We start from the raw sequence: 26,424 nt of genomic DNA, 5'->3' as shown, positions 1-26,424 counted from the left end.
TGTTTTAGGTGTTTCCATTAGTTTGTGCACATACTATAGCCTTTTATATATATTTGCCTATCAAATCATTCTATTTTTAAATTATTGGTTGGCTCAGTCACTTTTTGCACCTTGATTACAAGTAAAAGGTTGAAACCAAACCAAATGTAACATAGCCTATTGCGTCAATAAATACAAGCCCTCAGCTCGACACCAACTGTAACATACTAACTTCCATCAACAAACAAAAGCTGGCAGCAAAAAAACAACTGGAACATAGCCTACTGTGTCAGTTTATACAAGTTAGCTGCTAGAAACCAACTGTAACATACTAACTTACATCAACAAACAAAAGCTAGCAGCAAAAAAACAACAATAACATAGCCTACTGTGTCAGTATATACAAACTAGCAGTTGGAGACCAACTGTAACATACTAACTTACATCAATAAATAGAAGCCAGCAGCTAGCTAGCTCTAAAACTGCACCAACCCCAATTAGTTGACAATTATTATAACCATGCCTGAAAGGAATGACTGAAAATCACTCATGCATTGTGATATTGTATGTCTTACTAAAGCTGAGTGAAGGGCGTCTTCCACAAAACACTCCACCATTGTGCAAAAGCAGAAGAAGCAAACCAGGAAGATGTGGAGACCACTGAAAAACATGGAGGCAGGAGGGTGTGCGGATGATGAAGCGGTGGGGGGGTGGAAGATGACACTTTCTCAGGTGACGAGTCAAAGACAAGAGGAGAGGCGAGGAAAGTGTTTGTGAAAGCAGAGTGGCAGTGAAAGGGGCCGAGTGGGGGACTGACCTATGCACACATTTTCATCGTCCAGTTCTGCCGAGGCATTGCGGTAGTAGCCCAGCTTGCATAGCTGGCAGTGCTGGCCCCTAGTGTTGTGCTTACAGCTCACGCAAATGACGGTGTTTAGCAGCTCGATGTAGCTGCATCGGTTGGAGTGGCCGAAGCATTCGCAGTCTTGCAAAGAGAGTGTGAAGGGAAGAGAAGGGAGAAGGAGAGAAAAAGAAAGAAAGAAAGAGAGAGAGAGACGCGGCAGGAAGTGTTGGCATTGTTGCTGTTGCTGCGAGTGCTACGGCGGAGGGGTTAGCAAGAGTCTGAGCGAGGCACCATGGCATGCAAGGTTAAAAATGGAGACTGCGTTGTGAAGGAGGAGATGTTGGGGAAAGTGATGAGAGTGAGGATGATTAGTCTGACATGGGCACAGCCAGAGTTAGAAGACATCACATAAAAAGCACGGCGTTAGAAGGACTCGAAGAGGTCACATCACTTCAAACACACCACAACACGAGGCAAGGAGGGTTTCAAAATGACGACACAGAGACATGGTAACATCGGGAACACCAAACAGCGTAAGTCAGGTCAAACCATGAATGATATGGATCTTTTAACTCAGGGAATGGTGTTTGGGCATTTTTAAATTGTTGTCTAATTGATCTCTAGAATGTAATGGTTGATGTGGTTTGAGGTAATGACGCTTCATATCACAACCCTTTGTAAAGAAATGCATGAATTCAATATTTAAAAGACCCTAAAGTCCTCCAACAAATTGGCTTGGTCATTGTTTTAAAGGCATATTACAACCTAACCTACTGTCTTTGAAAGCAGTCAATGAGGCAAGTGAGCATATGTGGAGGTGCACTGGTACAGAGTGTGTCATCTTCTGCTATGCTGTGCTGTGTCATGATAAATTAGACATATGGAGTTAGAGCTGGACTGCAAACCTCATGCTGCAGTCTATGATACTCCCTGGCAGCCTTGGCCTACGGGGTGCAGCCCCAGCTGGGCTCTATCCGAATGAGGATCAGTCTGCCACACGGAGTGACCACTGACACCATGTGTCACAGCGCAGACAGATGTGACCCTTAAGCCTTACTGGCAGGAGCTTGGACAGAAAGCCCATGGATCCAGAATAGGGGGCATGGCGGATGGGGCTTTCGTCCAAGGGATTGTGGTTATTAAGGATCTGTATTGAGGTCAGGTCTCTCTGTCTGTCCGGCCACTAACAATCCGACAAGGCTTAGAAATGAAGGAGCAGCAATTCTAGTCCACTCTACCTTTCACCTAAAGCAGAAAGTCTTGTTCGAGTGTAGGCAAAGATCTTCTACATTAGATGCCTCACTCGCACAGACATTCTCTCAGAAGACAAATAATCTCTCCTTTCCAGAAATAGGCTAAGGTCATAAATCATGCACGCATGGGGAATAAAAAGTCTTGAGTCTCGGAAACACGTTTCCCAAAAATAGTTGTAGTCCCAAGCACCCACTTTATTTGCACTGAAAAAGATAGGATTCCAAGGGACTTTTATAGTGTTTAGAAACAATTCCATAGACGAATGAATCCTTAATGCGCCCTGTACAGTGAAAGCCATCAGCCCAGAACTGAGCTGGAGATATGGACACACAGTGATCTAACATTGGGTTAGTGCTGCAAGGGGTTAGGGGGCTTACAGTTAAACAAAAAGATCAGTTCATACAGTGAGAAAGCGTGGGTGTCATCTTGGGGGGCAATGTATGAATTCCAGCTCCTACCTCGCTTGCTGTTTGCAACGTGGACAGAGGGGGCAGTGGACAACGCAACCTGAGGAGCTACTAGACAAATTAAAAGAAGAAAAAAAAAAATCATGATATTGCAATTAAACAAAAAACATGTAATGTCAGAGAATTAAGAATACTAAGCATCATGCTTAATAATAAATGTAACTGTAAAAAAATAGAAACATACGAAATAATGATGAATGATGGCAGTGAGAAATAAGGAGTGACATTGCCAAACAAAGTTGGCTGCATGTAGCAGCATCTGTTACAAATGCCTTAGATGCCGAACAATTCAAATATTATGGTCTCCTCTTTTATGCTTCATTTCATTAACAAGTGCTTTGTATAATTCAAAAGCCTCTGTGTATGTTTCCCAAGACAGAAACTATCCCCTGACAAACTACTCTCCACCTCGGTGGAGGCCAGCCAAGAATTTTCACCCTATAAATTTGTGCACAGGAGCGTGGGCAAGGAAACTGGCTAGCAGTGAACACATCAATCCCTCGATTCCTTTCCAGTCATAAAACAAACAGTGGGAAAAAGAAATAATAGGCCCAGCCTCTGCCATTGTGCTGGGTGACATAAGCCCCTGACACATACACTGTGTGCGCTTGGCTGCAGTCATGGAAACACAGAGCTGAGTGGTTGTGCGCTAGTTGTTTGCGAGGTGGCTGCACATCACATCTGCACGATGGATTAAGCTGAGATGAGCCTAACATCAATCTGCATAAAAAAATCCACAGTGAAACCTCTCCTGCTTTTCTTCCCGATACGCTAAGATGGGAGCGAGAATCCCTGGAAGCTCTGCACCTAATTAAAATCAAGTGTGTATGTATGAATGTACAGTGCACACATTGAGAGGATAATGTACCGCACCGCAGCGTGTTGCAACATGAGTGCCCTGTGAATGCACAAGCCCCCTCTGAAGGAGCCAAAACCCTTTATCATGAGCAAGACAAGCAGGCGGAGGATGTTTATTTTTTTGGGTTTGTCAGAAATACAACCAAGATTGGAAACGGGGGAAGATACTACCCACAGATACTTAAAACTACTAAAGAGGTTTTTTTTTTCTTTTCTTTTTGCTTCTATGCAAACACCCCGAGATCAGTGAATCTGTGAAAAAACAGTTGTTGCATATTCTTAGATGCCTACCTTCTTTTCGGTTAGCGACACCTAGGGATGAGACATTCGGCCGAACTGCGTGCAATTGAGAGAAACCAGGAGTTATTCATGTGCACTTGTGTGATGCACTTAACAGATAGTCTAAAGGGGAGGGGGGGGGGACTACGTGGTAGTGTACACACACAACTGGAGACACGGACATGTCCAGCATGACTCAAATCAGTAAATCAGGAAACAGCAAATACAATGGGGCAGGGCTGACATGGACGGGCAAAGAGAATGCATCCAAAGACCCATTAAGGACATTGGAGAGACGTTGTATGTAATTTGTGTGACTTCCATGGGCTTGCCGTGTATGTCTATGTTTATGACAATGGCAATGATGAGTGAAAAACTGAAGGAAAAAAAAAAGATAAAACTCTGTAAAACTTGAAGTCACGATTTGTGCAAGTGTGCCTAAACTATGTATAGCAAATTAAGAAGTGAGGGGGCATTTTGTTTAATTCATCACATCGACTATGTAATCAATATCTAATTACAGTGTATTTCTGGTGGAGGAATAACAATGAATAAATAATGGCAGGTGTTGGGACTTGGAATGACGGACTGCTGTGGGTAGCATAACCTCATAATTACATACAAGTCCGTATTTCCGTGTCAGGGAAATACTTTGCGGTTGGAAATGGAGAGGACTCAAGCAAAGGGAGAAATACGGATAAGTTTCCTCATCGTGCCCCTTCATCTCTTCACTTGATCTTTCTGTCCTTTTGCTATTGACTCCATGAATCATGCAATCTTGGGTAATTAACATCCAGTGGCGTCTTGGCAAGAAGCCTATTACCCTATGTGTGAATCGAATACCAGACTGCTGTTCAGGCCGAATCATTTTAGAAAATGCCTTTGCAAATTGCAACGTACTGTTTTTTTTTTATTCAATAAGACATTATCTTTCAGCTTGGCATGTCTACATGCTGACAATCACTTTTAAGCCCCCCAAACATTACCAGTCATTGATTTCAAAACTGCTTGAAAAAGACTATCATGCAGTATCTCATGTCTCATCCTTTGCTTTCATTTTTTTTTATCTCCCCAAAATATGTTTCACAATTGATCCTGCTGGGGGATTCTGGCATCGGTGATGACTGCGACATCTCCAGTGAGTTGAAGTCACTTAAGTCACGCGATTAGAGGCTCTTTGAATACGACAGATAAACAAATAAAGACACACACCACATCACCACTCAAACTCGGGTCTTACATCTTGTAAATTGTCGAGTCCCTTGTTTTTTTTTCTGAATTTAGATCCTCTGTTGCTCCGTTAAGCATTTAATGCTGGAGCTATTTGCTCAAAAAACACAAAACTGACTTGCAAGGACACAAGCAATTAATCTATGATGACATTTGAGAAAAACTAAAACACACATGAGCGAACTGCACTGTCCGGATCTAAAACCTCTAATTGGTAAAGTAAGTTCATTTTTAATCATTCTTTGTTGGCAATTGATTGGATGTAATACACATCTGGGTTCCATTAATTATTTTGTTATGGGGAATATTCAGGTAAGGCAAGCTAAATGAGTGGTGACGGATTTTAATCAATGCCATACCCATAATGAAATGCAATCTTGCGGAGCCAGAATTGTTTTTTAAAATATTAATTTCACTTTAATGGTCTGCATTAAGCAATTCTGCCTGGCTTAATAAACTTGAAATAGAATTGAGAAAAGTCAATAAGGAATTCAATTACCTTCAAACAACAACACAAGAAGTGTTTTCTTTCTTTTTGCACAACAGCTTTGCTTCTAGTCCATTTAACAACCTCAAGGACCTCCTAACCTTTTTTGTACACTTTATTCTTACTGTATTAATAACGCACACATCTAATTGTTTTCTGTCTGTACTGAAAACAGCCTCATCCTGTTTAGTTTTCAGTGTTAGGCCGGTTCTTTGGGAAGCTGCTGTGACAAGACAGCCACTCGTGAGAACTCTAAATCCCTGTGGGCCAATCTGGATGAGAAGTGAAGACTTTGGTTTGTCAGAGTGTCCTTTCTACATCCCACCCCTCCCCAAACACACGCTCACACACACACAACCACACACTTATCAGCATGCACACTCTCCCCCGTAAAGGATTTGAGGACAGCCTTTGGACATGGTCTGGCCTGGCATTTGGATGGGACGAAAAGGACTGATGTGAATATGTATGCATGTATATACAGCATGTTCGAAAAGCATGCACACACACACACACACACACACACTCTAAGCTGTCATCAGGCCATGCATGGAGTGGATGCATAATTTCTAAGGTGTGTGGAAGTGGTGAGGGAGGCGAGCAGTGGAAGATTGGGACAGGAGGGGGTTGTTCTTGGCCACATGTCCATTTCTGACTCATGACATAGCATCAGACTTTACAACCAGTGTTCACTTCCCCTCTAAAGCCTGATTAAAAAAACACCTGGGAATAATCTGTTTTTGCCCTGTGTCTCACACAGCACGTTTTGGGAAAGTTGCCCAGCGGTCATCTTAGCCCTTAAATGATGAAAACAAGCATGCATGTGTCGTCCACGAGTCCCCTGGTGCATTCAACTTGGCTCTGTAACACTTTGGCATTAACTAGATATTGACTGAGGGCAAGCCACTTGAAAAATATTGAAAACTTAAAAGCATTAAGCATAAGCACTTTTGACAGAGCTGAAAAAATAATTCAAAATTTTGAGAATTTTCTATTTTTGCCAGAAGATACCTGCTCTCATGTCTTTGGATGAAGATGTGCTAGCTGTTTCATCCTTAATCAAAACTTTATGTTACGCTAAGCTAACAGTCTCCTGGTTCCAGCTTTACGTCAGAGGGACAGATGTAATAGTGGTATCAATTATCAGTCTTCTGACTCCCAACATGAAAGCAAACAAGAAAATATCTGTCAAACTATTGCTGAAAGCTTAGTGGTAATATCTTTGAAATGATCAGGAAATGCTGTGCTACAGGACTGGTAAAATAAAGTACTGCGGTGATGACGTTTATCTGTAGGCCAACATCAAAGTCAGCAGCACTCTGGTTTCCTCGTTAAAGAGCCAATCAGACTTTTTTCCATTGGATTTAGGATTATTGCAGAAAATAAGCTCTGTGGCGAAAAAATGTTTCTGATACTCACAAATTTTGTTTTCCCCAAATGACCATCAATTTTATGTTTTTTGAAGCCTAAATGCAATCACCAGAGGTAAAAAAGCTAAAACTGTGTTTTGCTTGATTACGTTCGTAGTCTCAGTTAGCAGCTTGTTAGCAGCTGCCACTTTTAAGACATCTAAAAGCTTCATAATTCACTTATCGGATATGTATTGACATATCTTATGTTGTAGAGCAAAACATGAAAGTCTGTTAAGCTTTTGGTAACCACAGACGTAATTTCAGACATCTAATAAAAAAATAAAATAAATATTGTTAGTCTACATCAAGATGACCTTTTCATAAGATGTGTGGAAGATGCTGGATTTTAGTTCTGTAACAACAGAACTAAAAAGTAACAAAATATCAACTTCATCTTTCTCCAGTATTCTTCATCAATTTGGCATTAGAGCATCTGACAATTAATTTTGGTCACCCGACATCACCGCCTAAATTTCAACCACAAGGCCAACTGGGCGGTTATTGAATATAATGCATCTTCTTTACGCGTAAGCTATATATAAATCTAAAACAATTTCATGAATACCAAGAAACACATATTGCTCCGAAAGGTCACTCGTCCTACTTGAAAGAAGATATTGAACTTCAACAGTCTCTCCAGTGTATGCTTAACTGTTAGAATCAAGTGTCAGAGCCAGCAATATTTCAGCTACAGTATGGACAACTTTAAACTGTGCTGTTGTTATCATCATTTAACAGGCAGTTTGATCATGTAAACCAGTTTATCAGAAAACTTGCATGTCTCTTTAACCCTCAGCCTGTTTATGTGGATCCAGGATCAGACAGGGAGGGGGCATTTGCTAATCAATCCACTGCCCTGGGGGATACTCACTAAGAACAGGGCAATGAGAAAAAAGATAAAGAGAATTGAGCCGGGCTGTGAATGCACTTTGACTTGTTCAATACAGTCCGATGGTTCCTGCATCACACAGCCTTCCAGGCAGCGGTAACTTGAGACATGGCACCTCTCTTCTTCCTCCCCCTCCTAAGGGGCTACTGGTTGACGAAGATAATACCAGCCGGGGCGCTTGCGGCTTATATTAAAATGACCTCCTGTGACATTATACTGCCAGAGAGGTCTTGGCACTTTAATAAAGTCTAGATGCCATTTATTTATAATGCATGGGAGAAAAGAAAAAAAAAACAAATGACATTCTGCATGCAGAGCCAGGCAAGTGTTATCTGGTTGAGTTGAGTCTGGATAAAGTAAATTAATATGCCCACATCATGACAATATAGCCTGCGGCTACTCCTTATCTGTCTCCCCAAAAACACAAGGGTAGTCAACAATTGTTGAGTTATCCTTGGTAGCAAGATTAGAATCAGAAATGAACACTTGGCACCAAGTTCAGGGTTGTGTGGTGAAGGGTGGCTCAATAGGCAAAGCAAAGCATCAAGCATTCATATAGTTCCTTTGTAAGTTGTACTTACTAACTGGACCAATGTTATTAGGAATACCTGCAAGAGAAAAAGAGAGAAAAAAAATTAAGGCATAAAATTGGCTTTGAGGCAGCAACTGCAACATTTCCTTGAAACTAGCAGTGTATCATTAGTCCTGCCATCCTCCCTCACAGTGCTGTATACACATGGAGTGACACATAGTCTGAGACTTTGGCGTCTGAAGCACTGCTAGTCTTCACCGTGATTTGAGAGTGTTGTCTGCTGCACGTTTAGCTTCATGCCTCTTTGGTTTCTTCTGGTTTTCTCCATTATTTCTGCTTTGATGTCCCTGTTGTTGCCAGAAAAGGTCATGGCTGCCCTCACACAAAGCAAAAGGTACACGCCTGAAAATGTCCCAACATCACTGAAAAACCAATTTCAGCAAACACCACAGGCTGACAGACAGACTGTAATATTTGGGTTATTTTGAAGTTAAAAAGTTGATTCCTGCTCTAAGACACTTCTCAGCACATCGGTCTTTAAAACATGTGTTGCCAAAGACACGAGACAGAATTGTCATGCACACAGACACAGAATGGCACTCATATCAAATGACATCATAGATGGCAAAATCGTTCTCTGATGCCATAGGAGGACACATCTTATCCTGCTGCCTGCCTGTCCATCCCTCCGTCAAGCAATCCCTTGTGCCAGACAGCCACTGAGCAGATAATACAGTCTGTCTCATCCCCATGGTGACCAGATCTCTCCCACACCAGGACACTGGCTGGCTGTAGATCTGAGGAGATTGAGACGTTCATAGGCTTTTTGCGCAGATCATTTCGCCATCTGATCTAACCACCAACATCTTGGTTTGGGCATTAATTAGCACCATGGCGGCTTCAGACACCATGAAGTGCAGACGGTGTTAGAACACACTTTGCCGTTTTACTCTGTTTGCATCTGTATGCTTCAAAGGAACGTGAACACACTGGCGGTGTATTTTTGGTCTGCATTCGTTTTGAGAGGAATTTGCTTTCAGGACATCGACGGCAGCTCCACTTTCTCTAATCATCTGTTTGAACGGAGGCCCTCCCTCCCATTCGCTCTACCCCCTGCCCTCAATAAGGCAGCCTGCCCACAAAAACAAACAACCCCCTCACCATGGGAAGAGGAAGCATGCTGGGCAATAGCAGAAACGCGCCCACGTAAACTAGAGAGGAAGAAATTAAATGAAAAGGGTGCTTTCTTCGTCTCTTGCTCACGTCTCTGCTGTCATCCGCTTAACACCACACCTTCGGCTGAGGAGGCAGGGGAGGCATCTGTGAGGGATTTTTGGTGGGGCCTTTCATCTAATGGAGCCGTCACAAAATATCTCCAAGTACTCAGGGGAAACATGAGGATTTCCTGAGTGTGTGCATGTGTTTGTGTACATGGACTTTGATCAAACTCCTGTCATTCAATCACTCTTCCTCTGATCTCTGCCTGCAAGCTGTATTTAGGAGCCAAATCTGTGACCTGTCTGAGAGCTGTGAGGTGCAGGAGGCTATGCTGGCATATGGAGGAGGAGCGTAATGGATGTCAAACCTCAAGGGGGTGGGCAGATGCTAACCAGGAGACAGGAAGGACAAGGGCAAGGACAATAAGAATCAAAATCACCTCATTTGCCAAGTGCAGTTTGATTTGGCAGCATTGGTTCTGAGTGTCACAATAAATTGGTTCTGGAAACAATGCGGTATCTTTATTTCCATGTCTTACATCATCTGTTGGTGAGGTTGCTGAGTTTTTGTGGTATGAGCAGCTTAAGCCTCATTCTTTTGGCATGATATTGTGAAAGCTGCCATCAGGTTTATATTTAAGATCCCCTTTACTCAAACAATTTACTGGACTTAATTCAGCTTTAGCAGACTGGCTTTAGCTAACAACAACACATTTTCACTCCCAACTAGTCAAATACCAACACTTGGTCATTGGCCCCATGTCAGTCTATGATGCTCTGAGTACCACCCCATTGCCAGTTTTGAACTGTCAGAGACAGTGTCTCTGTTTACACTTGTAACATGCATTGGGTCTTTTCAAAAGAAACTTTCATTTTCACAAAAAATGTAGTTTCCACTCGTTACATGCATAAAGTCTCTTAAAACAAAACAAACAAACAAACAAAAAAAAACTTAGAGCATAAGTAAAATTAGAATTAATGTCTCATAGTTGTATGCCTCCACAAACCAGTCAAGTTGCACTCTCAGACAACATCTATGCCAGTGAAAACATGGATGCGTCACACGCTTCTTCAACACAGCAACACAAAAAATCTATACAATCAGCACAGTATCATGGTGGGCACCCTAGATTAGCGTCATCAATTCAGTATCTGAACAAATGTCTCTGCTTCTGTTCTCGAGATATGACGCTGATTAATGGCCTGACAGTGTTTTTGCATTAACATTATGATGTCATACAGAAGTTGACCTTTTGGATATAAAATGTCTTCACTTCATCATTATATTCTCTTAGACATTTGTGTGAAATTTTGTCATAATTCAATTAAATTTTGAATTATGATCAATAACATGTTTTGTGAGGTCACAGTGACCTTTGCCCACCGAATTCTTATCAGTTTATTCTTTAGTCCAGATATATGTGTGTGTATGTTGTGAGTTAAAGAAATCGCCTCAGAGTGCTCTGGAGAGATTGCGTTCACATGAATAGGACAGACGGACAACATAAAAACATAATACCTTTGGCCTTGGCTATTGCTGGCACAGAGGCATAAAACATGTTTGGTTTATGTCCTTAGGTTGGGCAACAAAAGACGGTTAGACGGTTTGGCTTAAAATAAGAACATGTGTTACTCACATAAGGTAACATCATGTGGCATGTCACAAACAGCACGTGACATTCACCCCTAACATAGTATTTCATACATGTATATATTATACATATATCAGTATGTATACTGATGCACTACACTGTTATCAAAATAAGTCAATTGACGTTTGGTTTAACAGGACACAAACAGCAATCCTGTGGGTGAAAGTCCAAAGTTTGTTTGACCACTGATCCTCCCATCTGCCCTTGCTTTTAATGCTGGGCAGTAGTCTGACTGTTATAAAATGCTGCCACTTGGTGCATCTTATACCACCACTGACGAGTGCCACAGTGTCCAGAGGTGTCTGACACCGAAGGCCACTGACCAAGCCTTTGATATTTAACAAGTTGGGAGTGAGACCGATTTGCTGATATATATATATACTCCAATTTCTGTGGTAAGATGTGTCATTAATCTGTTTGCTTTATTTCAGAAGATATTTACACCATTATAATCTACCAACACATGTAGGCTCCTGTAGCCATACAGTATCGTGCCAGACGTACATTATACATGGTTCCTCCAGTTTCTCCCAAAGTCAAAAATGTGAGACTGCAAGTGTTTCAGCTCTTTAACTGAACTGTGAAAAAAAGAAAAAGAAAAAAAAGCCACAGTAACACAGTGCTAAAAAGAGCCTGGTTAAGTAGCTGACAGTGCAATAATACACAGGCGCTATCTACATCTAGTCTGGCAGATTAACAGGGGACCCACTACATTAAATGGAGTGGGATATAAATATAAAACCAGACAGAAGGAGAGAGAGAGGTGACTTCCATTAGTGCATCACCAAACTGTAAGTTCAGTTTGAACAGAGCGAATATTCTTCATAACAGTGTTTATACAGAGAAAATAGTCACAGTGCTGCACTGTACCAAATGACTGCTGTTTGCCTTCAGCTATGTCAAGGACTGCAAGTGTTGAACCTATCACAACACTGTAAGAAAAGGGATGACACAAAGTCAAAATGACTACTTCCTTCACAAATGACCCTTTGTCAATTGGAGTAGTTCAAGGCCAAATAACCTTTTCTTCCAGGTCATGATTTGGAAGGTTAGTGGCCTGTCAGTGCAATTATGCGTCGCTTTATGAACAACCTGTGGGGTTCGAGCAGATGTCCAGGATCCCATATCGGGTCATTCGATTAATGTTCAATCGCCGTCATTTTCAATCCCCTTCACCTGCCTTGCCCTGCCATTACAGGGCACGGCTGCAATCTAATTTTGTCCTATCGCACAGGAAGAACATTAGGAGCTGCTTATGTTGACGGTGTGCTCCATTGATTTTTATGAGTTGTGCAGGGATCACGGTTGCGAGCCGCTGTTTGGAGAACATGATCTCCGAGGGGTGTGCGATACACCGAGCATGATCTGTGCATGTGGGGTCAGCACATGCGACAGAACACACACACACACACAAATGTGGCCATTAAAATACAGTCAGAGTCATTTGGGGCATCAACTGATTTACAATAAGTCTCACATCAGAGAGCTGTGCGGTTACAAGTCCCACTGCTTGATGTTCATCCTTGGCTGGTTCATTTCCAGTTATGTTGTCACCCTTCCAAGACCATCACTGCTGCATGCATGCTAATGGATTATCAGAAACCAATCGTGCACTGTTCTCCCATGGGTGCATAGGCTTTAAATTGTTGACATGCATCCTATTTCCTCACTGAACAAGCTAATCTGTCATTTATTTACCCTCAGTGTGTCACACATAAAAAGAGAACATCAAATTTGTCACATAAGATTCTACTGTCAAGAGCACATTCAGTTGTTGGCTGGAAGTAAGGCTGTGCGAGTGTGTGTGTGTGGGCGTCATTACATTGTTTCTGTCAGTATCCATTCTGCTTTGACCTTCGATGTGTCTCACCTGTTTGGATTGGCGCTACCTGGACTACTCTGGAAAGGGGCTTATCTGCTGAATTTCCACCGCAGGCAAAGTTGGTAATTACTTTCCCTGGCTGCCATCATTTTATAGCAATCCATCATCATCTGGAGCTCTTTGGCTATATAGAGCCCAGTGATGGTGACAGGCATCGCTAACTGGTTAGCAGCAGAGAGGCTGCCAAAACACAAGCACACGGCATGCAACCTGATTGAATTCCTCAGGAGCAGAATTACGACTTGCCTCACCGGAGTGCCCGGCTCGCTCACTCGGTCTCAATGTGTAGATCTGAATTGAAGGTGGCAAGTCTTAAAGTGCCCAGGAGCTAAGTTGGAAGAAGAACAGTTTAAGATTTCAGGGAAGGAATGAGGTGTACGTTGGTGGTGGTAGCTATGGGGGAAGGAATAAAAAAAAAAAAAAATCTGGAGATGGAAGAAACAAATATTTGAAAGAAAGATTACCGTCACAGCTGCACAGAGCCGAGATGTGGAAAAGACAGAGTAAACAAGCTCGGTCTCTGGGGTGGTTGGGGGTGTTGTGGAGGAGAGAAGGAGAGAAAGAGAGAGAGAGAGAGAGAGAGAGAGAGAGAGAGAGAGAGAGAGAGAGCGCAAGCATGAAACAAAACCAAGAGATGGAGCGAGAGCAGGCGGAGGCAGAAGAAGAAGAAAAAGGTGGTGGGGAAGAAGGGCAGAAAAAGCAACAGAATGAGAGGATGCAAAACAACAGGCGATGAGGTTTACAGGGGAAAAAAGAAAGCGAATGGGGGTAAAATGGAAATTCAAATAGCTGTGGAAAAAGGAATAAAAGCATAAATGAGTGGGTGATGTGTGCGCGGCAGACGGAAAGGATGGAAGTGAAGCTGTGTGTGCGCAGCAAATGTGTTTATGTGTGTGGATGCATAAACACATGGCACTGAATGAATACACAGTAGAGCTGTGAGCCTCATATTTTACAGTGAACAGTCTCTCTCACAAGGCTCTCTGTATTTAGATTTGAAGAGCAATGACACTCAAATTAAATACCTTTTTTCCATTAAGCAAAGGTAACGTTAAAAAAAAAAAAGCAGTGATCTTGTAATTTGTTGAAATTCTGAATGGAATTCAAGTTTTGGTGCATGTGTAATGTGATCAAAGTAGTGCTTTGTTAGTGCTGCATTGGTAAAGTAATGTGATAACACTGATTTATTAGTTTGTAATGTGCTAACCAATGCCTTTAATACCTAAAATAAATATTTAAACTCATTTTTGAAGGCGGTTTGCTAGATTGTTTGTGCAGACCACACACATTTCCAATCAAATCTTAATCTCTTTCACTGAAATTATATAGGGAATATTTCAGAAAGACCTATTTAAAGACATAGTTGTTTGTCTTCACTCGCGAAAAAATGATTCTTATTCTACAGTGGCATTACTGGTTCCTATGGGATTTAGTCTTGTCATTGAAATATGTATAAAAACCTACTTCATATGCCCAAGAGGGAAGATTAATCAGGAAAGTCTAAATTTGTGTATATGTCTGCACAAATGAGTGGAAGATATCGAGTGTATGTGTTTGGTCACATTTCCATGATCAGCTCCTCCCAGTTGGACTCGAGTACCGATAATAAGGCTGTAGCATCTGGTAGCTCCGCATTAACGTACACTAATTAGAGAACAACAACAGAAAAATGTGGTGTTTACGTCATATGAAGTAATATTTGTGTTATTGTGACTGTCACCATCAGATATGAGAGCGCTTGTTTTCATTTTCACCTGGGACCGAGAACTGCAGTGTTTTCTGTCAGACAGTTGGGCGGCTAATGTGGATCTTCTCTCGAGGCAGGGGATGAATCATTACAGTGAAATCCACTGCATGTCCACGCCTTTTACTGCTTTGATCAAAGGAGATCGGTAAACTGCGAGGCTGGCTTCAGCTAAATCTGAACAAGTGTCTCCTAATCCCATCCTGACAAGCAAATCTATTCATTTTATCAAGCTGCAGACAGGACTAATGAAGACTTAATTTCTAAAAAAAATTCTGGAATTTGGAAAAAAACAACTTTTTATTGAGTACAGTTATTTGTAAAATAAAAAAGGGCCCCTATTCATTTCTGCATGATTTGTTCAAATAGAGACACCAAAAACAGTCAATTTGTTATTGATCATTAGGAAAAGGTAATTATTTCAGGCAGGGTCTTTTAATATTGTTGGCACAGCAGCGATCAACCAACTTAACTCTTGTCACTATGTAGCAAGGTCACAGACCTCTTATATAACTCATAATAACTACATAACCACTTATGTCACCATGCAGACGAGTCACGACCTTCACAGCCTTCAACAGCTTTACTCTGTCCTTTCCCACAGTCTAAGCTCGTCTCTAACTGGTGACAATTTTTTTCCTTTGCACACACTTAAAAACATAACCCTGGAGGAGGTCAGAATGTATCTTTAATTGGATGAATAACTATAAAGTTAGTAATCTGCAGAGGGATTTGAAAATTCTTCATGAATTATGTATCAGTTTCTGTGCATTTGGAAAATTAAAGTTTTCATTAGTCTGTTTATAAAATTGCAGAGGTGGGAGTAAATCACACATGCGCAAGTCACAAGCAAGCCTCAAGTCTTAACTTTCTAAGTCTCAAGCGAATCACAAGTTACTGTGGTGAAAGTCAAACAAGTCAATTCAAGTCCCTGCTCTAAGTCAAGCAAAACAAGTCATGTCATATGGATTTTTTTTATCTTCCCCAGGTTTCTCATTTAAATAAATGGATCATGCTACCAAAACAAAATGTAACATCTCTCTATCCAAAATACTGCAAATATGAAATTGAAAAAAGGCAAGTCCTTACTAGTTACATGTCTCAATTCTAAAGCTTTTTTCTTCTTTTTCTTTCTCATATGGCCTCACATGGCGTATATGCCATGAGTTAAGGTTTAGCCTTGTTAAGCAGTGACTTTGAGAGTTTTGGCAAGACTCTGTCTGGTAACCTTCGTAAAGACAAGAATTCAACATTTTCTTTTTCTGCCTTTTCTATACATGTGTATGTGCAACTAAACTAAACTAAACTAAACAAATAAGCATATTTAAATGACAAAGTATTCTAAAAGCAGTGTGACAATATCTTGTCCTATTACCTTCAGCAAGGACGTGTTTGTGTAAGTCCCATTTGTTTGTTTGTCTGTTATTTAGAAAGGTATCAAAGATGAACTAAGCAGGTGATTGTAAGTATAGAATAACATATTGCCATTTATACAACTTGTTTTGTATGCAAATCATTACATTTACATTATATTTTACATATACATTATATTTACATTATTTTTAGCTAGGTTCATGTATGCACTTACATTGCTTTCCGGTATCCGTGCTGTTGCCATTCGCGTGTGCACACGTTCTGTCTGTGTTTGTGATCATATGTGTAATTGTGTGGGAAAAGGCTACTTGAAATTAAACTTTGAGCAGAGTTACGACCGATCCCATAGACATCCAGCATTAAAGCTGAGCTACGCTAAAGTCTTTTTTAAACATATTATACACTGCATGCAGACACAAAAGTAAAATCCTCCAGTACCAATTATTAATTTAAAGTGCATTTAAGGATTTTTCCTTTAATATAACATTCAGGATACATTTTTAGTGTTTGAAATCAACTTTTCAAAGGCCACCCGCTACTGCCCTCCTCCACCGCCGCCTTCTATCTCCCTCAGTATCCTCAGCCCTACAGTGAAATGAACTGCCATGGTTAATTCTCAAACTGATCCCTCTCCTTCTGTCTCCACAGAGGGAGAAAGTGAGAGCGAGTGAGGCTGAGAGACGGTTGGAGGGGGGTGAGAGACATAGATGGAGAGAGGAAAAGCAAGAGAGACAGAGCCACCCCAGAAGGCTGAGTTAGCTGTGACAGAGAGTGATGCCCACTTCCCCTCCTTCTATCTCTGCCATCCTTTTCTTTCTTCATCACTTTTAAAATCCTGCTCTCTTCGTGCCATTGTAACACAAAATACCCCCCCTCCACCCTCCCTGAATCCACACCCCGTCCGGATGATGATTCATCGATCTCCTTATCGCATCAGACGACTTGATGGGCATAGTAAAAAGAAATTAAATCTTAATTAAATTTTCATCTTTGACAAATTTGTCTCTGAAGAGCTGCCATATGCTCACTGGGTTCGGAGGAAAACATTGAGAGGGAAGGAGACTTTTTGGAATTGGAGTTGAATGGGCTTGAAAATATCCAAACAGCAAAAGGTGCATTTTTCAGCCTTTTGATTTTTATTTTTTTTCTATTCAGGAGGGATAGCCTTGCATTCCTATAGATTTTTCACTGCGTTATTACATTATGGATTTTTTCCCCTCCAAGACAAAGTATAATAATGCACTTTATACTAAGACTGTTTTTCATCACTTGCAGGGCAAAGGGAGTGTGTATGTGTCCTTGTGTAGTAGTTATGAATGTGTGTATGAATGCTTTGAGGAGTGGAGGTCTGCATGAGCACCTGTGTGTGTGTGTGTGTGTGTGTGTGTGTGTGTGTGTGTGTGTGTCTGTCTCACCTTTTTTAATAATGTGCTGTCAATCTGGGCTCTGGGAATGGCCATTTCACTAACCCTCCCTAAGTCTCATAACACGGATCCTCTGGGACTGAGAATAAGTCATCAGCCGGTGACCGAGAGTCCTCGAGCACCGCAGAGAAAGGCAGAAATCACAGTGGATGCAATAAGGGAGACAGGGTGGGATAAAACTCAGGCTCTCAAATGAATGCCGGCACACTCGAACTTATAGCACCGCCGCTCTTCTGCCTGCTGCTTAAGCTGATATATGGCAGGGAAACTGGAGAGGATAACAAGAACGGAATGACGCTGACTGGTTTTATGATAGACGCGAGTGCTATATCTGCTCACAGGTCCATCATCCATTCATTCATTTATTCACTGACAATCTGCCCCCTAGTGGCCATTAGCAGGCATTAAAAAAGTCTATGCGTGAGGACTTGGATCAGAGCTCAGCTCCTCACTTTGGTGCTGCTGAACTCCCGTATGTAGAGAGTACTGTGTGACACCGTGTCCTTGTTTTGTTCATACCCCAGGAAGAGCAGCTGTTGCTTTTTCTGTTGGGGATCCAAATAAATAATAAACAGCAAGAGTTTGGGTATGTGTTGGAGAGAGAACCTTGAAAAAAGAGCAAACTGAGATTATAATATAAGCCAATTTTTGCATGGCTTATAAAAAGCTTTATGTTCCTCTTTCTAGCCAAGGCAAGTTTATCTGTATAGCCCAATCTCACAAGAAATAAGCCTCATGCAAGAACATATTATATCCTGAACTAAAATCTTGCATTTTTTCCATGAGGTGAGTGCGTTGAATCTGATTGATACACTCCTAATTGCACAAAGTTATCCAAAATTGCTCGTTGCAACTTGATGAAAGCCAATTATTCATGAGTAGTGCGCATCCGCGTGATTTGATCATAAGTATAAATGCCCCCCTAGTGGCACATAAGGATGTCACTCTGTTTGTGATGAGTTCGATTCGCATACAAGGCATACTGCCTATAACAATGAAGTCTCCATGAACCAGTCAAAATGCAGTTTACATCCATGTTTGTTAAAACATAGGCCAAAACATGTTTTATGAGGTCACCATGACCTTGATCTTTGACCTTTGACTATCAGATTTTTATCAGTTCATTCTTTAACTGATAAAATTCTGCCAAATTTGAGGAAACTACCTTAAGGCCATCTTTAGACACTGTGTTTACGAAAATGAGACAGGTACAAGGTCACAATGACCTTAATCTTTGACTACCAAATTCAGCTCATCACTGAGTCCAAGTGTATGTTTGTGACAGATTTTTTCAAGGCGTTCATGACATATCGGGTTCACAAGAATGTGTATGTACGTATGGACAACCCAAAAACATAATGTCTCTGGCCTTGGCTATCACCAGCGCAGAGGCATAAAAATGTCATGAAAGAGTAAAAAGGAACTTCCCTGCTGAGCTTTCAGTCAGAATTTAGTGGACATAAACTGAAAGCATTCAAGAGTGTAAGTACTCATAAAAATTGATCTCTTGTGAGCCACTTCAGGACAAATCTATTCATACGAGTGGTTCTTGCATGAGGCCCACTGTCTCTCTGGGTTTGAAAGTCCTATAAAACAAAGGTTCCCTCTGCAGCCTACGCTCTGGAAGAGGAAACATTCGTCATACAATGTGACATCGCCACAAGACATTAAACAAAAAGGCTAATGTAAAGCTGGCCTACTTCCTTTGGCTCAAGCAGGAGTAAATAACTGCTTCTATCCTACATTAGCATTGCAGCTGCAGCTGGAGAACATTATTTATTAGCTCTAATGCTCAATGTGTGTATCTATGTGAAGTAATGCTTGTGTCCCTATCAACAAGCACTTCACAATGAATGATGCAAAACCATGTTGCCTAAATAAATGGATCATACATGGAACTATGGTAATTGGTCACACGACATGGACGTAGTGGAGGATTATTATGCTCTAGGGGTTATTATGGACTAGAGCGTTCCCAATGATGAAGATTGAGATCCTGTTCCAGTATTATTTATAACATCCTTTTTGTACATGCTATTCCTTTATGAACAGACCTTGGGGTCAAAGTGGATGCCAAAAACTGGGCAAAGAAGGAAAGCCTTCTGCTGGTATGTATTTCAAAGGCCTTGGTTAGACTGCCAGCTCAAATCCAATTTTGGCAGTTCCTGATGGTTTACAGAGTGGTTTGTAGAAAGTCTTGACAGCAAAAATACACATGGAATTTGTTTTTGTTAATTGGATCCACACCACATTTGGAGGCGGTTTGAAAGTTTCTACAGATGCGTCTAAGTCTGGATTCTCTGGCCGCTTGAATCGGATTTCAAAGTGTCTTCTGACATGACACACAATGAGGATGTCAAATCCAGAGTGACGGGAGTGCTAATCGGAATCCATGCTGCAACTATCAGAGCACTATAGAGGACAGCATGGAGAACAAGAGTCTATAGATGCTGACAGAAGAGTTCTGCACTAAGATTTGACAGAGCAATTGTTCTGAGGTGGAAAAGTAATGGACCTCCACTTCTTATGCTTAAAAAGCTGCAGCACAAGCTTAGCCACATAGTTACTGATGTTGTTACCACAGCAACCCATGCAAAGAGGTTGGTGATGTCTGGACAATCAAATAATCATGCAGACAGTCTGTCTTAACTTTTAGAAACAAATCTGTTTTGCCCACAATCTTTCCAGGTGTAAAAAAAAAAACCAAAAACATGACACAACCACTTAAGCATATTATCCACCTAAATCTTTAAAATCTGAAGAGGTAGGTAGGTGTAGGAGAATCAGTCCTTTCAAATTTTGAACTATGAACAAGAAAGCAGCATAAAAAAGTATAACACACAGTCTGTGGTGAAATCAGCCATGTTATCTTCAGCAAAAGAAATGATCTCTTCTTGTACTGTTGTACCTTATAGCGGGCATCCAAAAAAAAGATACAGATGTACAGAAGATTTAGAGACTACAAATTATATGTAATTATATATGCTCATTGCTTTGTTCATTATTGCCTCCTTAAAGACAGTTCTCTGTTATTACATTTGAGACAAGTTTAATCAACGCAGTGCTTATTTAATTAGGTGTGCAAGTCACTTTACCTTAAATGCAGATAAAATAAAATGTAATTGAAAGTAAGAGTCAACTGAAACCCTGACCCTGCACACTCAGTTTGTTCACATACGGAGGAGAGAGCGTGCATGGTCTTTTCAGTCAAAGCACTGACTTCATGTTGTGGGTGTTTGGTGAAGGATAGGAAGATGGTAACGCGGAGTGAAGTCAGACACAGGGCACCTGCAGCTGCTGCTGCTTCTGGGCAGCCTTTTCTTACGCTTGATGTCGGGGTCAGGTAGAAGGACTCAATGCCTCACATATGCAATACTGCTGTTACTGTACACGGCAAAATTTACTTTTAATAAATACGTTTTTTGTGCATATTAAGTTTCTAGTAAGGAGCATGACTTTCAGTTGTATTTGAATGCTTTGGGACAGGTTTCTAGAGATAACCTGTGTATATCTGTAATATACTTTTTGACTGTGATGTTGTGTGTAGTTTCACTATCAATGACTTACTGTATGACCTGCCAACACTGTTCACGTTGCAAATGCAATTTGCCCAAATGTAGCAAATATTTAAATGATTTTACAAATTGTCGGTCTGATTCTAGCTACTTTTGAGAGGATTTTTATGTCAAATAAAACCTGTTTCATTTGTCTAAACCGCAATGACACAGGACTACAGAGAAGGCACTCTTCTTCTTCTCTCTTCTCTTGAATAAGCTGCATTTACATTTTGGACACATTTGTTTCCACCGGACTTGATCATTGAAATACACAAAAGTTGGTCTCTCCACTGTTTTTGCTTCTCTACCTTTTATCTTGTTGAAACGCTGTTAATTGCTTCACATTGCTTTGAAACCTTGCAACTCTATCTAACTATTAACGTGGTGATTGTCAGAACTCTTAAGGATGACATACAGGATGCTGCTAATTGGGATTCAACTTTAATCTCTTGTCTGTGTTGATTCTTTTGTTATTTTTGATTCCAAATCTCATGGGATATCTCCATTACTTTGTCCAGCGCTTGTAAGACCTGTACTAATACCTGCTGAATCATGTGAACGATCCTTTTAATTAGTCCACATTACTGTGATGTGTGTGTGTGTGTTTGTACTCACAGATATTAGCCGTGCCTTTGGGGATGGGCAGGTAGGAGCCAGCACTCCATGCTCGCCCCTGGTAATTCTTCTTACAGCGGCCACAGTCAGGCCCAGTGGTATTATGTTCACACTCGCAGCTCAACTTCTCTTTGTCATATACACAGCTGTTGGCGTGAAGGTTGCACTTGCACCTGTCAAAGAGGGTAGAAGGGTGGTAGGGAAGGGGGGGTGGCGGGGTGGAGTTGAAAGAGGACAACCACGTCAACATGAGTGAAATTTCTGGCACTAAATGTACAGCAGACAGCTTTTATTTTTTGGACAATGTGGCTGAAGGGCAGCGTGTCCTTGACTAGTGGTGGCATTGGAACACAGTCAGAACGGCTAAAACAGTTGCTTCTTCAACTTCAAGAGGAGCTAGTTCAAAGGAGGCAGGCAGTTTCACGAACAAATCTGGCATCATTATTTCCTCCTTTTCTTTCCCTCCCCCCTCCTCCCTTCACTCGGGAAGGTAGCTCAGTTTTAATTGTCCCACTGGAGGATGCATAATTGTAGTAAGGTCACAGTCGATGGGCGAGGGAAGATCGGGAGGGAGAGGGGGACAAAGAGGTGCGAGGGGAAGCTGAGGAAAACAAGCCAAGTTAAATTGTGGAACAAGCACTGGGAGAACGAAGGCATCGAAGCTTGCAGCTCCGTGAGGCGATGAATAGCTCAGAGTTAGCCAGAGGGCGGCATGGAGCAACAGCACGGCTACGTTCGCTATGACAAATTAATATGAGATGAGATCTCAGAAGCATATTTCCAGTTTGGAAAGAGGGACTCCCTAAAGGTGCACTAAATCCTCACTCACATCCTGCTCACCAGAACCTTCATTTAACAATAAACTCAGCAAATTCATTTTCTGCTCGGGCTAGATGAGCATTGAGGGGATATCTATCTGTTAAATTAATTTATGATCCTCATGCAGCATAGAGTACTCTGAGGAATATGGGGTATTGCTAGACCTCTTTTTGAAGAACTTTGCAATAGAGAACAACATGAGTCCGTGTTGTAAAATGTTCTTCGCGGAGGTCATGATGGAGCTTTGCGACAATGCATTTCAACAAAGTCCAGTGGGTTCTGGAATGGTTTATTAAAAACTGTGATTTGGAGGACCTTCTCCACTCAAACAAAAGGACTGAATGTTTCTTTTTCTGAAAAAAAATCTAAAATGACTGCTTCAAAATGACTGCTTCACAATTGTATACCGTCATGAACCAGTTAAGCTGAAGTTACAGTTTACATCCATGTCTGTCAAGACTCATATGTAGCTATGAAAGTTGACCCTGCTTCAAATATGGATGTTGCTGCAAAGAATCTAAAAAAAGAAGAAGAAAAAACTAAAATGTGGATGCCTCATGTGTACATCTTCAACCCAGCAACAGAAAAGATCTATACAACTAGCACAGTTTTGAGGTGGACAACCCAGATTAGGGTCACCAATTCTGTATCCAACCAAATGGGATTGAATAATGGTCAGTGAAGACTTTTTTCCAACAAATTCTTAACAGTTCATCTTTGTGTTCGAGTGGACAAGAACGACACGAGGCAATAGTGACCTTGATGTTTGACTATCAAAATCTAATCAGCTCATTGTTGAGTCTAAGTGGATGTTTGTGCCAAATTTCCCTCAAGGGCTTCTTGAGATATTGTGTTCAAGAGAGTGAGACAAATACAAAGTCACAGTGACCTTGACCATTGACCTAAAAATTCTAAAAGTTGATCAATGAGTCAAAGTGGGTGAGAATAAGAGTAATGCAAGGTTCACGATAATGGAACGAACCAGGTTAAAGTGAGCTTGTTCATCCTTGAGTCTACTCACATTTGTGCCAAATTTGAAAAAACAATCCCTCATGATTTTCTTAAGATATTGCGATCTCAAGACTGAGAAAGACAAGATCACAGGGACCTTGACTTTCAACCTATTACCACCAAAATCTAATCCACTCATCACTGAATCCAAATGGACGTTTAAGCCAAATCTGAAGGTATACAAATGTGTTCTTGAGATATTGCACTCACAAGAATGGGACATTAGTATGTATGTAAAGACACATGCAGGGACAGACTTCTACACAAAATGTTTCTCATTTTTTGTCTACCCTGTTGTAGTGGTGTCCTACTACTAGTTTAGACTGAGAATAAGACCGAGGTAGACTCACTCACTGCTTGACATGTAACGCTGCAATCTGATATGACACACTCTCGAAACATCGGCACCAGAATGCTCGATACTCTAAGATAGCATTATTGTTTCAAAAGCACACTATGAGTCATAATCCATTGCCAACAGCCAACACTGGCTGCAACTTTAAATAAAATCTGGAAATCTGACTTCCAACACGCATGACTCATTCTAAAAGTATGGAACTGTAGCTGTGTTTGTTTATTATAGGATAAAGTGCTGAGAGGCAGACAAAATGGCACTTTTCAAGCCTGTCTCCCTCTTTTGAAAGTTCTCTTTCATTTAGCTATTTTAATTTTTTTTTTCTTCAAAGTAGAAGCCAGGTGAAAGTCATCATTCCATTCGTACCTCAGGCAGAGAGAGAGAGAGAGATGGAGGGCAAGGTGTTGAGGAGATGACACAGAAAGCCTCACAGTTATGTTCACTAAAGTCTCAGTAAGAAACTCAGGTGACAGGTGGCCCCCGTCACCCTGCCCATTCTGCTTCACCAAAGCTTAACTTATAATATAATAATTTGGAGGAAAAGCTCAGTCTTCAACCACTCATTGCTGCTTGACCCTGATACCCTGAATATATTGGCTGTTCGCCCCAAAATCAAGGGCTGTGTGCTGACTCGGGGTGGGCTGTGATACCTGGTTACGTTTTAGATCGTGTTCCAAAGAAATAAAAAGAGTGACACCGATCTTTTATATCATTCTATCATCATGTGTGCAGTGGTGCAGAAAGTATTCAGATCCTTTGTTTAAAGAAGTGTAGGTGTAGGGTTTATTTGCATTTCGGTAATGGTTGCAGATTGCAACAAACTGAATACCCCTCCCTTTTCAAGCGTGTGGAAGAACCTATGCTGGCCTTTAGGTAACGTTGTCAAAAAGGGATTTTTCCATTGGATTTTGGATCATTGCAGAAAATAAGCTCTGTGGTAAACAAACATGTTTGGCACTTACATGTTTTGATCAGCAGGACACTTTCAGGATTTTTTAAGCCTGAAAGCTATTACCAGAAGTGAAACGCTAATGCTAGGCTAAAACAACTACACAAACTATTTGTTGCCCCTACTACGAAACTATTAAGCTGTGTTGACATTCTGATGTCTCATTTAGCCGCTTCACATTATCTTTTTTAGGATACATAGAAGCTTCAGAGTTTATGATTGGGGTATTTAGTGATGTATTTTATGTCCAAGAACAAAACATGAAAGTTTCTTAAGCTTGCGTGAGCTACAAGCCTTATTTAAGGCTTTTAACTAAAAACCCATTCAAGAACCCAGCGACCCCCTCGTAATCTACGTGGTGCAAATAGTGCTAATAACAGCAACAGGGCTAACAGAGTGAACAGGGGGAACCAGAGGATGGGAGCTATACTTTCACAATGATGCTGTCCTGATATCAGCGGTAACTGCCGTTTGAGTGCATCGCCCCTGTGTGTACACAGCCAGAAACATCTCAAACATGGGAAATAAAATTAAATAAGAAAATACAAGCAGCGGGCAAAGTCGCTGCAAAAAAATACACCTCCACACACTTCTTGTGGGTCATAAGTACTGACTGAGAGGGATTACATCTGCATGCACCGGTACATAGGTTTTTTTTTTTTAGGAAAATAACAGCATACCTTTCAACTCTTTACTGTAGTTCTGATTTGGGGCATGCAGTATTTGGAGTAGGGAGCTCATGAAACATAAGGTGAGCAAAAGTAAGTAGGCTACACCTGTTATTTCATCATGTCAGATACATATTTTATCAGCATTTCATACCTCGTGCTGCTCATGTCCTTTCAGCTTGTAGCAACCAAAAGTGAACAGTAACAAGGCAGACACTCACGGCTGTGGTGTTGCTGCCTTTTGGGACAAAAGGATGTGATAATATACCTCTCCGCAGTATAATCTTTGAGTTTTACTTTTCACTTTTGGTTACAAATTAAAGCATGACCCTGAATGGATAAGGGATTCTCAAGGAATCCAGGCCACCCTATTATTTTCAATTGTCCACATTTATCTGGTCGCACTGACAATGATGTTACAGGCCTGCTCTTTGTTTCCTCCTAAGTTACAAGTCGGCCTTGTTAGTGTGTATATGTGTGTGTGAGAGGAGTGGGTAGTGGGGAGGATGTGGTGTGAAACGACTTCACACGGAGCCCTTTGTGGTTTAACCTTCAGCTTCCTTTAACATCGCCAACATTTTAATCAGCGTCCAGAAATGATAGTGCCGTCGGCATAATGATGGAGACCGCCAGTGAGGCCCTTAGGGTCTCGTACCCACCAGTGCTGTTGCGCTGCCAATCAGCAGTGGCTCCTGAATGTGTGGATGCCAGGGGAGGCTCCCTCACTGCTGCAGCAGCAACAACAGCTTCAGAGAAGGAGCCAAGCAAACGTGTATTTAACAGCATTTTAATAGCAAAAATCCTCCAGGGTTCCCCGTGTGCACAGTGTTGTGTCTTCATTTCTTACTTTAAAAGCTCAGTGGGTTGCCTCCTCCTGACTTTCCATCAGTCTTTGTATTGTTCTCTTCATATCTCTCTTCTCCATC

The 26,424-nt window shown here is 41.3% G+C and overlaps 1 protein-coding gene across 8 annotated transcripts in view; it reads right to left on the bottom strand.

Moving 5' to 3' along the window:
• The window catches only part of ntng1a (netrin g1a), a 127,670-nt gene that overhangs the window by 15,300 nt on the left and 85,946 nt on the right, over positions 1 to 26,424 (bottom strand). For 2 of the 8 annotated variants that reach the window (XM_088071797.1, XM_088071799.1), the window contains exons 4-7: positions 21,697 to 21,869; positions 8,281 to 8,307; positions 3,694 to 3,738; positions 2,536 to 2,595 (exon numbers count right to left, since the gene is read on the bottom strand). In XM_088071797.1, the coding sequence (XP_087927923.1) occupies positions 2,536 to 2,595; positions 3,694 to 3,738; positions 8,281 to 8,307; positions 21,697 to 21,869 (305 nt within the window). Of the gene's footprint in view, positions 1 to 796; positions 965 to 2,535; positions 2,596 to 3,693; positions 3,739 to 8,280; positions 8,308 to 21,696; positions 21,870 to 26,424 lie in introns of all 8 variants that reach the window. The other 6 variants (XM_088071798.1, XM_088071800.1, XM_088071795.1 and 3 more) reach the window with 4 other exon arrangements.

This window comes from Plectropomus leopardus, chromosome 21 (assembly GCF_026936395.1).
Source record: "Plectropomus leopardus strain MGB_pleo_1.0 chromosome 21, ASM2693639v1, whole genome shotgun sequence".
Classification (NCBI taxonomy): Eukaryota; Metazoa; Chordata; class Actinopteri; order Perciformes; family Serranidae; genus Plectropomus; species Plectropomus leopardus.
Note: the sequence above shows the minus strand (reverse complement) of the source record. Positions and strands in the feature narration are given on the sequence as shown.